Source organism: Alexandromys fortis, unplaced genomic scaffold (genome assembly GCF_014885135.2).
Source record: "Alexandromys fortis isolate MF-2015 unplaced genomic scaffold, M_Fortis_MF-2015_v1.1 scaffold_59, whole genome shotgun sequence".
Classification (NCBI taxonomy): domain Eukaryota; kingdom Metazoa; phylum Chordata; class Mammalia; order Rodentia; family Cricetidae; genus Alexandromys; species Alexandromys fortis.
Genome location: NW_026067943.1, coordinates 3,187,308 through 3,201,333, shown reverse-complemented (window position 1 = coordinate 3,201,333; position 14,026 = coordinate 3,187,308). Strand labels below are relative to the sequence as shown.

Below are 14,026 nucleotides of genomic sequence, written 5' to 3'. Positions count from 1 at the left end.
GGTCCTTAATTTATCTACTTTGGTCGCTTTTATTTATCTTTCTGGATGAAAGAAAATCCTCTTTCTCACCATCTGAGGGGGGGAGGGGGCACGCCTTCAACCCCAGCACTCAGGAGGCAGAGGCAGCGAGCTCTCTCTTTGTTCCAGGCTATCCAGGGCTACAGTGTCTGTCTCAAGCAAACAAAAACAAAGTAAAACAAAAAGTCAAACTACCTCTGGATAGAGCCTCCCTCTGGAAACTTACAAGGGGTTTCTCTCAACTCCACTGAGCAGAATTACCTTCAAGGCCTTGACATATAGAGCCTACTTCCCAGCCTTGGCCCAGCTCTGCCGCCTGGGCTAGAGTATATAGTGCAGGTGGCTGTCTTTGCAGTTTCCGAAAGAAAATGGAAAAATCGCCCCTCTTCCTCAGAAAGGGTCCAACTTTCTCTCAGGGACTCTGAGAGGGAGCGAATATGAGAATGAAACTGGACAAATTTGGGGCCTGGGGTGAGTCTTACAGTTTTGAGTGGGGCAAGAAATCCCCAAAAAGTACAAGTTTGAGGCCTCATTTAATAGTTCCAGCTGTTGCTCCATAGGCCGAGGCTACAGACAACTGGAACCGCAGGGATGATGGGTTGAGCTTTGGTAGTCAACTCTGGCGGCAAGTTCCAGCCGGTGACACAGCTCCAGGCGGCTTTGCAAGCACCGCTTAGCCCCAAGATGATTCCAGCTGGTGGCTAGGGTGGCAGGTCGAGCATCCAGCGCCCTCAGCAGGCGCGGCAGGTCACGAAACAAGCGGTAGCGTGGCAGAGTGCGCAGAGGCCGGGGGATGTCGCCTTTGGCGCAGAGGCGACTGAAGTAGGCAAGCAGCAGCCGGCGTGGGGCAGCGCAGAGCAGGGTGCGAAGGGACGCGGTCTGCGAGTCGCTGCTGCCGGCTGGGCTGGGACCTGCACAGTTCCACAGCAGCAGCACCGTGCCCTGCTCCCGCACCACGCGCTCCCGCGCAGCCCAGAGCCATGGCAGTGGTCCAATACGTGCCACATGCGTCCCCTCCCAGAGGTCCACAATGACGTCGCGCCCTCCGCCCAGTGCGGTCCGCAGCAGTTCGGCCAACGCTCCCACCAGGCGCCGCTGGGCCTCTGAGTCCGCTGCGTGCAGTAGTAAAATTGGCCGCGCTTGGCTTGGACCTGGGGACCCGAGCAACAGCTGAGTGGTGTGTGTGTGTGTGTGTGTGTGTGTGTGTGTGTGTGTGTGTGTGTGTGTGTCTGTCTGTCTGTCTGTCTGTGTCTGTGTAGCAGAGGACCGGAGCAACAGCTGAGTGTGTTTGTGGTGTGGTGTGGCGTGTGTGTTTGTGTGTGTGGCAGGGAGACAGACCAGCCCTTCCCTTGAGGCCTCTGGCCTACACTCTAAAGCGCCCTACACTCTGTATTCTTTATTCGTTCTGGGAGTCAGTCCTCCAAATTGAGCCTATTTGGGGCTTAAAGGCTAATGAGGAAAAAGTGCCGGCTTCTAGTGCACAGCAGGCTGGATTGTAAACACTCCCTACCCCATCCCTGCCCTCGCCTCCTCCGGGCTTGGTGGTACCGATAGAACCCACACCCACAAGCCCTTTGCCCTGTCTTAACCATTCCTGTCCACTAGGGGGCCTAGGGCTAGCGGTCTGAACTTTTCCCTAGTTTGATCAAGTGGTGCGGGGAATGTCTGTCTTGGCTACCCCAGGTGAACTTACCTGGCAGTAGGCGCCGGCAGAGGAGGACCAGAATTACGCCCAGTAGAATGATGAGGCCCAGCAGTGCCAGGATCAAGAGTCCCAGGTGTCTATGGGAGACTGAATCCAGCAGGGTGAAGCCAAGCCATCTCTTCAGTTGCCCAAGCTCCCTCTCCTCTCACCCAAGAACTCACCATAAGGACACAAAAGGTGCTTCCAGGCAAACTGGACATCTGACCTCCACACCTGAGAACACACGGCCCCCACTCATGTGAGCTAGAGCAAGCCCGCCCTCCCAGGAAAGGAGTCCCCACTGGCTTGGAAATTCCTCCAGCTCTAGTTTTGGGTCTTGTACAATCCTTGAACTGACACAGACCAGGCCAAGGTGGCAAATGCCAGTGAGACCACAGTGGCTCCCACACTTGGCCTGGGATGGAGAGTACAGAGCAGACACCAACCACTGAGAGCTAGGCCTTGTCACCACGCCTCATGAACATATAGCAGCAGGTTTTCTCCTTTTTTATGGGAAGGCAAAATATCAATGTTTTGTTTTGGTTTTGGTTTTTGGTTTTTTGAGACAGGGTTTCCTTGGAAACCTGTCCAGGGTTAGCTTTGGAGCCTATCCTGGAACTAGCTATTGTAGACCAGGCTAGCCTCGAACTCACAAAGGTCTTCCTGCCTCAGTGTTTTGTTTTGTAGATAACATATAACTAGTGACCACTAATTCCAATTTAAAACACTTGGCCAAACCAAATCTATTTATGGACTCTGTGCCAGGGAATCTGTGAGGGGTGGGATAGGATTTCTTACCAGGATGCAGCTCCCCGGCTTCAAGAAGGGAATGACGAGGTCTAAAGTCACCGGGACTGAGCCCTGGGTCTGTAGGGACAAAGGTAGAATGGTTGTCCCCATATAGGCAGATCTGATAGTGTCTCATCCACCTCCATCCTACCTAGATAGAGGACCCAGTGCCACCTCCAGGAGACTTCCTCGGCCACCCTAGCCAATGTTGACTCTCTTCAGATATTAACAGCTGCAGCAGAGCTCTCTCTCTCTCTCTCTCTCTCTCTCTCTCTCTCTCTCTCTCACACACACACACACACACACACACACACACACACACACGGAAGAAGGTGGGCACAGTCATTGTCTTAGTCCTGCAGCATGCGTGCATCCCTTCACTCCCCCGCACAACTGAGGAGACATCTTGTCCACTGGAGAGTGAGCCGTGGAGCCTGGCGGCCTAGGTTGAGGCTTTAACTGTGGCCTTTCTAGTTCCTGAGTTTGGGATCATTCTGTGGGCTTGGATGATACCTTCTCCTTTCCCCGCCTCTCAGATTCTTTATTTGCATGAGGGACAATAATCTTTAGTGGGTTACTGGAAGCACTAAATGGAAATATGCAGGTAGATGCTTTTAATACACTGATAATGTCGAAGCAGCTGTTATTAGGCTAGGAAAAGGGGGGGCAAAGCCTGTAGTGCACGCTCTTCTTATACCTCCTGGTGCTAATGTAGGCTGGGCACAGGGCAGCACTTAGGAGAGGTGTGCTGAACTGGAGACCTGATTGCTGTCTACAGATGAGACCTGGCTCCACTCCTCTCCCCTACTCTGTACCCCTCACCTGCCTGACTCCACTCTGGAGGCAACTGACAAGCAATAGATGCTCTAGAGACCAAGTGTTTGCTACCACCTGCTGTGTGGAGCCCGCAGGCTGCCAGCTGCAAGGCAGCCTTTGAGGGTGAACTGTGGAGAGCACAGGATGTTGGGTTAGCTGAGTGCTGCGGTTTGGCCATTGTGGTTTTTAAATCAGATACACAGAACCAAGTTGGCAAGCTAGTCAACCAGAGCCGTACTGAACCGTGAGCCCTTCAGCTTCCAGGGGTCTCTTGAAAGTTGGTGAATGTGAATTTTTTTTTTTTTTAATAAAAGCAGCCCCCACAGGCCCATAGGGAGTGGCACTATTAGGACTAATAGGACGTATGCCCTTGTTGGAGTAGGTGTGACTTTGTTGGAAGAGGTGTGCCACTAGGGGCTGGGTTTTGGGGTCTCAGATGCTCAAGTCGGGTCTAGTGTGTGGCATTTTCACTTCTGCTGCCTGTGGATCAAGATGTACAATACAAGTCTCAGTTACCTCTCCAGCACCGCGTCTGCCGGCACGCCGCCATGATTCCTACCATGATGATAATGGACTACATCTCTGAACTGTAAGCCAGCCCCAACTAGAAGCTTTCCTGCCAGGCAGGTGGCGGCAGTGCACACCTTTAATCCCAGCACTCGGGAAACAGAGGCAGAAGGATCTCTATGAATTTGAGACCAGCCTGGTCTACGCAGCGAGTTCTAGGACAGCTGGGGTTACACAAAGAAACCCTGTCTCGAAACACCCCCAGGCAGAAATGTTTTCCTTTATAACCATCACTGTGGTCATTGTGTCTCTTCACAGCAACAGAAACCCTAACTACGACAGTGAACTTTTATAGTAGTGCCTTGTGGAGGCATGAGACCTGGAAGACGGCAGCTGGGGTGAGGGTGGCATCAATATGCAACGTAGAGCAGAGGAAATGACTCAGTAACTGCCATTGTTGCGCAAGCATAAGCACCTAAGTTCAAATCCCAAGCATCCAGATTTAAAAAAAGAGAGAGAGCCAGCTGGTGGTGGCCTTTAATCCCAGCACTCAGAAGGCAGAGGCAGGTGGATCTCTGTGAGTTTGAGGCCAGCCTGGTCTACAGGGTGAGTTCCAGGACAGCCAGGGCTGCACAGCAAAGCCTTGTCTGGGGGAGAAAAAAAAAAGCCAGGCATGGCAGCATATTCATGCAACCCCAGCACTGGGGTCAGAGACAGGTGAATCCCAGTATCTCACTAGACGTCCACCCTAACTGAAAACAGGGAGCTCTTGGTTCAGTGAGAGACCTTGTCTCCAAGAAATGAGGTGGACATGAGTAGAAGACCCCTGCACTCTTGATTCACACCTACAGGTGTGCATATCTATGCACACACACGCTCCACCACACACACAAACTTTGACGGCGGGAGTGCCAGCGTCTAAGGGACTGAGACTTAGGAACCCCCTCCTGCAGGACCCCATAGGTTAACAGAGGACCAGTGATCCAAGGCTGGTCAGGTAAATAGCCCATGACAGATGCCAGGATGCAGGCTATGACAGACGCCAGGATGCAGGCTTTTCTGCCTCTACCACCCGGGCCTCACTGAAGTAACAGGGACGTTAGGGATATGCATCGGCCAAGAGAACCTGGTGGGAACCAGAGCCCAGCTAGGCTGTACCTGGCTGATGCTGTACACCGGAGGCATCAAGGTATAGATCCCCAAGCCTGGGTCACTCCAGGCAGCACTGAAGGTAGCGTGTGTTCTTGAGGAAAAGTGCAGGGTCAGTTGTTGGCCCTGGGTGTCCATGCTCACATTCCAGGATGGGAGAGACCCTGTTTGTGGGAGGTGATCAGAATTGGGTGTACTGGGCCTGGAGGTCACAGGTGAGGGAGGGTGAGGTGTGGAAGAAGGGACTCCGACAGACTCACCGCTCTGGTGGGGACATTCAACATGGCTGCTATTCTTAAAAGAAAACTGAGAACCACAGGAATGGCAAGTCAGCAAGATTCAGTCCCAGCCATCCCTCCCCCCACCGCCAGCCCCCTGCCCACGGCTGTACCTTAAAGCAGAGCTGGGGGTGCAGGTCCACATTCCCTAGGACATACCACTGTTAAGAAGAGGGGAGTTAGACAGGGAGAGAAGGTCTCTGGGCCCCAACCCTGCCCACCTCGGTTCTGGAGGGAGGGGGCTATCCTTACTCCTTCGGATTCCTGTGCTGTGGCATTGGGGAGGGTTTCACAGGGCACCAGTGGGTCCTGCCTCTGGCAGAGGGAGGCCTCCAGTTTCAGTGGGCAGCGGAGTGTCAGAGCCATGGCCATCTGACTGTGTTGGCTGTAGTCAGTGAAGCGAACTGACTTCCAGAAGTCGGAGCCATCTGGGCAGGTGGTAGGTCCAAGGATGAGGCTCCATCTCCCCACCCCCACCTCACCCCAGGGCACCAGCACAATTCCAGGCTTCACAGGGGCTCAGCAGGCGATCACTCCTCCACCTCTCCTCCCTCCCTCCCTCCCTCCCTCCCTCCCTCCCTCCCTCCCTCCCTCCCTCCCTCCCTCTCTGCCCAGCTTCTTTGGCTGTATCTTCCCACCCTGGGTCTCCATTCTGAATACCCCTACTGCCCCCTATACTTCAAATCTATGTGGGCTCCTCTCAGACTCTGAATGTCATCTGTTAGCTCTTCTTTGTAAATCCTGTTCATTTTCTGAGCTCAGCTCAAGTGCCAGTTCCTCTGAGACCCTCTCTGCTCACGACAGTGTCCCTGGGTGTCTCCTTTCCTGAGATGATGCCCTACAGACAGTCCTTGATAACCCTGTCTAGGTACGAAGGATTTGTGTGTAACGAATGTAATCTCTTCTCAAGGTCACCGCTGAGCATACAGCTCTCCAAACAACACCAGCCACTTTCCCGTGAAATATTCCACTCAAGCCTTGTAAACAGTTTCGAATTTTACAGATGAGGGGGGTGGAGGGGGGCCTCTGGGGATAACCCATGGCAGAGCTGGGAAGTGAGCCTACATCTCTAGTTGGTCTTCTCACGCACTGTTCCCTGGGTGACCCTCTTCCACTCAGAATGTTCAGCACTCAGGAGCTCTTCTGCTGACCGTTAGACACCGTGCCGCCCCCCCCCCAACCCGGCTCCAGACAAAAATGTCCTCATGTCACCTGGGGTCTCCCTCCATCACACGCACATGGGGGGAAGGAGTATAAATGTGCACCAGGATCAATACAAGCAAGACTCACAGGCTTCAGGCCAGCGCTGGAAGGGACACTTTTTGCGCCTCACTGTGTCCTCCTGCAGGTAGGACGCCTGGGGAGCATAGAGAGAATCAAGGAAATGGCTTTTCCAGCATCATCCTTCGGAATCTAGCTTACTGTTAGGAAGCAGCTTGAGCTGCAGGACACTAATTGGGGAGCGATGTGGAGTATGGGCAAGGCTTAGGGTTCCAGAGCACAGGCGAGAATGGGAAATGAGGGGCTGACTATTCCTGTCTCCAAAGAACTGATCCCAGCAAGAGAGAGATCCCAAGGGTCGCATCCCTCAATTTTAGGCTTTCTGATCTCCATTCTTGACTTTCCCAAGGTACCCAGGACTCTGTGTTGACTCCTTATTCTGGATTCCCTAAGAGTCCACCGGTTGTCTCCTCTGACAGGTTCTTGTTTCCCAGGGCTCTGTCTACATGCTCCTTTTAGTACCTGTCTTCCCTCTAAAAACATTCAAAGCCTCTTAATCTTCAGACTTACAAGGAGAGATGGAGAGCTATAATAGAGGCTGGAGAAGCCATGACTTCAGGAGAAACACGCAACCTTGGCTCTCAAGAACACAGTGATGGCTGGTGGCTGTTTACTCTGTGTCTGAGCTGAAGCTGAATCTGGACCAGGGAAGGCAGCATCCAGGCAGGGCTGAGATGAAATGGCCTAGGACCCTTCTACTTTGGGCAGGTGTGGCTCATAGCCAGCACCAGTCTTTCCAAGCATCCCAGTAGCCTAGTCCTTGTGGAGTCTCTCTTCAGTGCCGTACGGCTTGCTCCATCACCGAGTAACCCTCCATCCCTAGGCCTTTGTAAGCTGACTTACTGGAGATGATGCGGTTCCTGTGCTCACCTCTATGCACATGCAGGGCAGCAGGAATTCATAACGCAGGTCTGCAGTGTGGCCCCCAGACACAATTTTCTGTTGATAAATCACAAAAGGAGAGGAAAAGAGACACCTAAGGAAAGGTACGGCCACTATGTGCGAGGCAGGAGGATGCTGGGACCCTGGATAATACGCCTTGCTTTCCTCCTCCACGACACTGATTTCTCCCTCTCGTAGGATCTTGGTTCTCTACTCTGGCCATTTGCTTGAGGTACTCTACAAGGACTAGGGGTAGGGAAAGGACTGGACATTTCTTGAGTTCCCGCTGTATGCCATGCAGAGCGTTAGAAGCACCAGCTCTACTAAAGGTTAGTATCACCATGAAGTCAGAAGATATAGTCATTGCAGACAAGAAGCGAGCTGAGGGACCCCAGAGAAGGGCATCAGTCTCTGCTCGTGTTGCCCAACTATGCACAGTGGCATCTGTGATGTCTGGGGGTGAAGTGAACTTCTAGGACCTGGACTGTGAGATTGGAGAATATCATTTTCTGAGGCTAGACCAAAGGTACGAGAGGGAAGAGCACCAAGCACATGTGACAGTTTGGTCAAATATCAGGGAACAACCTCCTGAGGAAATGGCAAAGTGTTTGTTGTTCTTTTTCTTAAGACTTGTATACCCCAAACTGACTTCAGACTCATTATATATCCAAGGAAGGCCTTGAATTTCTGGTCCTCCTGTTTATACCTCCCACCCATTTGTACAATGCCAGAGGTCAAGCATGCTGGGCAAACACTCTACCAACTGAGCTATGTCCCCGGCCCTAGCAAAGGTCTTTTAATTTGACGTGAATCACACCAATGGTCTTCTCTCTCCGTGGGAATACATACTATACTCATTTCTTTCTGGCCTCTCCTCTCAAGTAACATAGCCCACCACCGTTTCTGCTTAGTCCAAAAAAGAAGGCTTGATATTACCTGTCTCATTTTTTTTAAAGATTTATTTATTTATTTATTTATTATGTATAGTGTTCTGTCTGTCTGTATCCTTGCTGGCCAGAAGAGGGCACCAGATCTCATTACAGATGGCTGTGAGCCACCATGTGGTTGCTGGGAATTGAACTCAGGACCTCTTGAAGAGCAGTCAGTGCTCTTAACCTCTGAGCCATCTCTCCAGCCCTACCTGTCTCATTTTCTAAGGGAGTTTTAGACAACTACTCTCTTTGTCTGGGTCCCAGTTGCCCTCCCCAGCCCCCATTCACTGAGAAATTATATAATCGGTCTCTTTACTGGGCATGGAACTCCATACCTGGGTATCAAAGGAACTGCTCATATCTTCACATTCCAGGGCCCACTGGTAACAGAGACGCACACTAGCCTCTGGGCCTGGAGGAAGCGTCACCCTAATAGCCTGTGCCTCAGGCAGCAAATCAAAGGAGAAGTCAGGTCCTAGGGAGAAGGAAGAAGACTCAGTGAGCCTGGCTCAGGTAAGGCTGAAACCACCTGCTGATGCGCATCATGCCTACCTCCACGCTTCTGTGAACCTGCTCTAAAAAGATGCCCTGCTCCTTCTGTGTCCAAAGGCTGGGTCCTTTTGGAGCGTGGCCCTCTGTGGGAGACGGCTGGGGAGGGGCTGGAAAAACGATGGCCTCCCTGAGACAGGGAAAGGCTGCCTAGCAGCTTCCTCTGCAAGCAGAAAGCAGATGGTAGATATCACTATGTTAAGCCAGGATCCAGGGCATCTGCTTTCTGGTTCTGCCTTTGAAACCTGAGAGACCACAGGCAAATCGTTCAGGTTTCTTTGGCCTCAGTTTCCCTTACTGTATATGCGCCACATTCTCAAACTCCCTCTTGTAGCTGGAGAACAAAACAAGGGAAGAAAGGAGTTGCGGGCCAGAGGAGAGCTGTGAATAGCAGGTACCTGGGAGGAGGCCGGTGTCCTGTGCCTCCAGTAGAATTCAAACTTATGAGGACTTTTAGATTTCTTCACCAAGAGAGGGAACCAGCCCCACTGAAGGCCTGTAGGAGGGAGACACCCTTCTTACCTGGGATTTTTTTTAATTTATTTATATGTTATGTACATTGTTGTTTTGACAGCATCTATATCTGTGTGAGCATGTTGGATCCCCTGGAACAGGAGTTACAGTCGTGAGCTGCCATGTGGGTACTGGGAATTGAACCTGGGTCCTCTGGAAGAGCAGCCACTGCTCCCAACCACTGAGCCATCTCTCCAGCCCTTACCTGGGAATTCTTGGCCCCTGTCCTACCTGGAAATGCCACCCAATGTTGAGTAAAAAGTCAATAGAAATCAAGGACAGCAATGATATTGAGCTCGTTTGTTGGCAAAAATTATGATTCAGTAAAAAAAAAAAAGAAAAGAAAAAAAAAGAATTAAGCCCCTTCCAGGCTCAGTGAGCATGGAAAAGGGAGCAGAAAGAACGTGAGAGCCAGAGGATGTGAAGGAGCAATGAGGTCTCCAGACGGGGCATGGCTGGCGTGTTCATGAGCCCACTGCAACCGTGGTTACCTGCACGAGGCTCCACCAGGCCAAGCCAGCAAGCTCAGTCAGCTTTCCAGCAAGTGGACTCACTGAGTCGACTCAGTGAATTACAGAACAAACAGAGCGTGGCATGGTTTTCTATTTATATTGAAAGGCAGAGGCAGGCAGATCTCTTGATCTTGAGGCCAGCCTGATCTGCTCTGCAAGTTCCAGGTAAGCCAGGACTACACAGTGTGCCTCTGTCTCAAAAAGCTGAGGGCTAGCCGGGCAGTGGTGGCGCACGCCTTTAATCCTAGCACTTGGGAGGCAGAGGCAGGCGGATCTCTGTGAGTTCGGGACCAGCCTGGTCTACAAGAGCTAGTTCCAGGACAGGCTCCAAAACCACAGAGAAACCCTGTCTCGGAAAACAAAAAAAAAAAAAAAAAAAAAAAAAAAAGCTGAGGGCTATGTGTGTGTGCGTGCATGCGCGGAAAGATGGATGAGCAGTTCAGAGCACTCACTGTTCTTAGAGGACCAGCATGGTGGCTCGCAACCATCTATAACTCCAGTGCTACCGGGATTTGATGTTTCCATAGGTACTACACATGGATGTAATACACATATATACAAGCAGGCAAAACACTCATACACGTAAAACAAATATTAAAAAAAAAAAAAAACGAAGACACGATGTGGGACAATGATGCATTGGGAGTTACCCAAGGGAAGGGGAGGAATTGTGGATAGCTATGATCGAGATGGGTTGTATGCAAGTATGAGATTGTCAAATAATAAATAAAAGCTATTTTATTTATTTTTAAAATATTTGTTTATTCATTTTATTTTATGCGTATGAGTGCCTTGCCTGCACATATGTATGTGCACCATGTGCATGCCCAGTGCCTGCTGAGGTCCCCTGGAACCAGAGCTACAGATAACTGTGAGCCACCATGTGGGTGCTGGGAACCAAATATAGATCCTCTGGAATAGCAGCCAGTGCTCTTAACAACTGAACCATCTCTCCACCCCTAATGAAAAATATGTAAAAAAATAAATAAAACAGAGAAGAATGATTTAAATAGAGAACACACACTCCTCCCACAAAGGTAGGTGCTAATTGTAGCACCTTTTTTTTTTCTTTAGACAGGGTTTCTCTGTGTGTCCCTGGCTGTCCTGGAACTCAGAGATCCGCCTGCCTCTGCCTCCCGAGTACTGGATTACAGGTGTGCACCACCACTGCCCAGCTGTAGCATGATTTCTAATGGTGAAAATTTTAAACTAACTTTTTGTGATGTTATTTTATTTATTTGTTATTGGTTTTTCAAGACAGCGTTTCCCAGTAGTTATGGAGCCAATCCTGGAATTTTCTCTGTAGACCAGGCTGGTCTTGAACACACAGAGATCCGCCTGCCTCTGCCTCCTGAGTGCTGGGATTAACGGTGTGACTTTATTTTATATTAATTACATGTATGTGTGTGTATATTTGTGTGTAGGTACATACAATGAGTGCAGGTGCCCGAGAGATCAGAAACCTCAGATTCCTTGGAGCTGGTGTACAGACAGTTGAGAACTGCCTGACGTGGGTGCTGGGAATTAAACTTAGGTCCTCTGCAAGAACATCTAGTACTCGTGACTGCTGAGCTACCTTTCCATCCCCCCATAACTGCTGGTTTTAAAGTGTGTGTTCAGTGTGTGCCGAGTAAGACGAGGAAACAGCAGAGTGGCAATCCCATTTTACAGATGGAAAGTAACAATAGCAAGTCCCTAGCACACACAACTTTCAGGAACCGGTACCAGATGAAAGGTGCCACCTCCACAAAGAGACAGCTGTCCCCTGAATGTTTGTCAGGATGTGCTATCCTAGGATGCGCATGTCCCTGTTGAGGTTAACAGGACAAAAACGCGTTCCAGTATAACAGCTAACACTTGTGGTTCTGCAGCTGGCCCTAATCCAAACCTCCGCTGAGAACGGCTCGGAGGCTGCTCTTCCTACCTGAAGGACGGGACATCAGATGCAGGCACAAACAGCAGGGCCAGAGCCAAGGCTTTGTGGCTAGGAGGGTAGGGCAGGGAGTTTGAGCAGAACTTCCTGTGTGAGACAGAAAGGGAAGTCGGCACAGTGGCACACGGCTGTAAGTCACTCCTTGGGAGGCTGAGACAGGAGGATTAAAGATGGAGACAGCTGTGCGGTGGTGGTGCACACCTTTCATCTCAGCACTCAGGAGGCAGACGCAGGCAGATCTCTGTGAGTTTGAGTTTGAGGTCAATCTAAGCTACAAGGTGAGTACCAGGACAGCCAGGACAACACAGAGAAACCCTGTCTAAAAAAAAAAATAAAGATAAGCCGGGCGGTGGTGGCGCACGCCTTTAATCCCAGCACTCGGGAGGCAGAGGCAGGCGGATCTCTGTGAGTTTGAGACCAGCCTGGTCTACAAGAGCTAGTGCCAGGACAGGCTCCAAAGCCACAGAGAAACCCTGTCTCGAAAAACCAAAAAAAATAAAATAAAAATAAAAATAAATAAATAAATAAATAAATAAAGGATGGAGGCTTTGGTATTACACGGTGAGACCCTGCCTCAAAACAAAACAAAAAGAGGAACAAGAAAAATGGTAGGGTCTAAGGAGGTCCTGCCTACCTCCTCCAAACTGGATTTAATGCTGGGCTCTGACAAACATTCAAGTACAAGCTTGGGTAAATTATGGGACAGGTGCCAGATGGCTCTTCCATAGAATGGGGTTGTTATAAGGACCGTGTGACATAATGAATGGGGGAAAGCTCGGTAAAGCAGAATGTACCATAAAGTATGAAAGAGTATTCTTCCTGATCAAGGAAGGGCCAGTGAGAGGAAGAGCCAACTTGTCCAGAATGCCTGGAGGTTAGCCAGGGCGCTCATCTTATCCTCCCCATTGACTGGAAGCAACACTGTCCCCATCACGTGATCATTTCTCTGCTGCTCCTGTGCTCAGAGGCCATGGCCAAATGGCAGAGTGAAGAACATTGCCTGAATTCCTAGAGTCTGAGGGAGAATTACAATGCAAATCTAGACTGGTCCTCCACTTTCTCATTGAACCTCAGGTTAGAACCGAAATTGCCACGGATGGCTGAGTGGGACCTGGAACTCAGGGGAGCACGGGGAAAGAGAAGCAGAACAAGAGCTAAGACTCACCGGTGGAACTCTTATCCTGAAGGTACGTACAGGGCCAGCGGGAAGAGAAAGGAGAGAGGCATCATTAGAAGGGACTTGCGTAAGGAGCATTCTCCCTGAACTCTGTGTCAATCATCCAGTTCTGAGACCCACAGAGGTCCATCCACGCCAGCTGTTTTCTTCTCAGTCCCACCCTGCCAAGGACCTCAGCACACCGGAACCTTACCAATCAATCCCTTCAAGACCACACAGGGAACACAATGAGGCCGCCACTAGAGCACAGGGATTTCAGAGGTAGGAGAAGGCAGGCAGGAGAGAATGGGGAGTTCTACCCTGTGCCAAGCAAGTGTCCCCCCACTTAGCAGCAGGACCTTACCACACGGAGGGCCAGCAGACAGCGGCTGATCCGGCGTGGCAGGTAGGGACAGTCAACCCTAGCAGCCGCAGACAGGCTGAAGAGCAGCAGCAGCAGAGGCAGAAACAAGGCTGCCGATCTGGAGCTCCCCATGAGCTTCTGCAGGATCAGGACACGGGGACCATGGCTTTGTTGTCTGCAGGAGGGCAGCAGGGCCTGGCCCTGGAGTTGTGAGGAGCACACGGTACCAGCAGGCGCCCTCACCTAGCCCTGCCCGGGATCCACCCTGCCCTGAAGCTCCTCCTCTATCCTAACCAGCAGGCTAGGTCACATTCCTTCCCCTGAGCCAGGGCACTGATCAATGCTGTTCCCTGGTTCACTGTTCTGTAGAAAGCTGTACTGCTCTCCCGTCACAGGGGCTCCTGGTGTGGTGGAGAGTTGATAGGAAAACTCCAGCACCCTGCCGTGGAGATGCACCCGTTTCTTAACCCCTCCTACTCCTCAAACACTGCAGATCCGACACACCCATTAGTTTGCTCTAGAACTTGAGTCTGTCGTAGACTGTTACACATCTTTGATTTTGAGAATTAACTATTCTGCACTTATCTACACTGAATGCTGAAGATAAAGAAGTGATTGGTCCATCATTTGAAGCCAGGCCAAAAATAAGTATACATTATATAA

The 14,026-nt window shown here is 50.9% G+C and overlaps 1 protein-coding gene across 7 annotated transcripts; it reads right to left on the bottom strand.

The window, feature by feature from the left end:
• Positions 1–5: 5 nt before the first annotated feature.
• On the bottom strand, positions 6–13,785 carry Il17re (interleukin 17 receptor E). 7 transcript variants are annotated; one of them, XM_050148490.1, is made up of 17 exons: positions 13,364–13,465; positions 13,009–13,024; positions 12,045–12,162; positions 11,835–11,930; positions 9,284–9,381; positions 8,889–9,048; positions 8,672–8,811; positions 7,393–7,461; positions 6,532–6,598; positions 5,494–5,669; positions 5,355–5,402; positions 5,224–5,269; positions 4,973–5,127; positions 2,501–2,569; positions 1,885–1,936; positions 1,712–1,810; positions 6–1,169 (listed from the first exon to the last, which is right to left on the bottom strand). In XM_050148490.1, exons 3-17 carry the CDS (start codon positions 12,049–12,051, stop codon positions 586–588), a joined length of 1,866 nt encoding a protein of 621 aa, XP_050004447.1. In that variant the 5' UTR covers positions 12,052–12,162; positions 13,009–13,024; positions 13,364–13,465; the 3' UTR covers positions 6–585. The 7 variants fall into 7 exon arrangements, with proteins under 7 accessions (XP_050004447.1, XP_050004445.1, XP_050004446.1 ...); XM_050148488.1 differs by lacking the exon at positions 12,045–12,162 and having other exon boundaries at positions 13,364–13,785; XM_050148489.1 differs by lacking the exons at positions 11,835–11,930; positions 12,045–12,162 and having other exon boundaries at positions 13,364–13,785.
• Between the last annotated feature and the right edge of the window lie 241 nt (positions 13,786–14,026).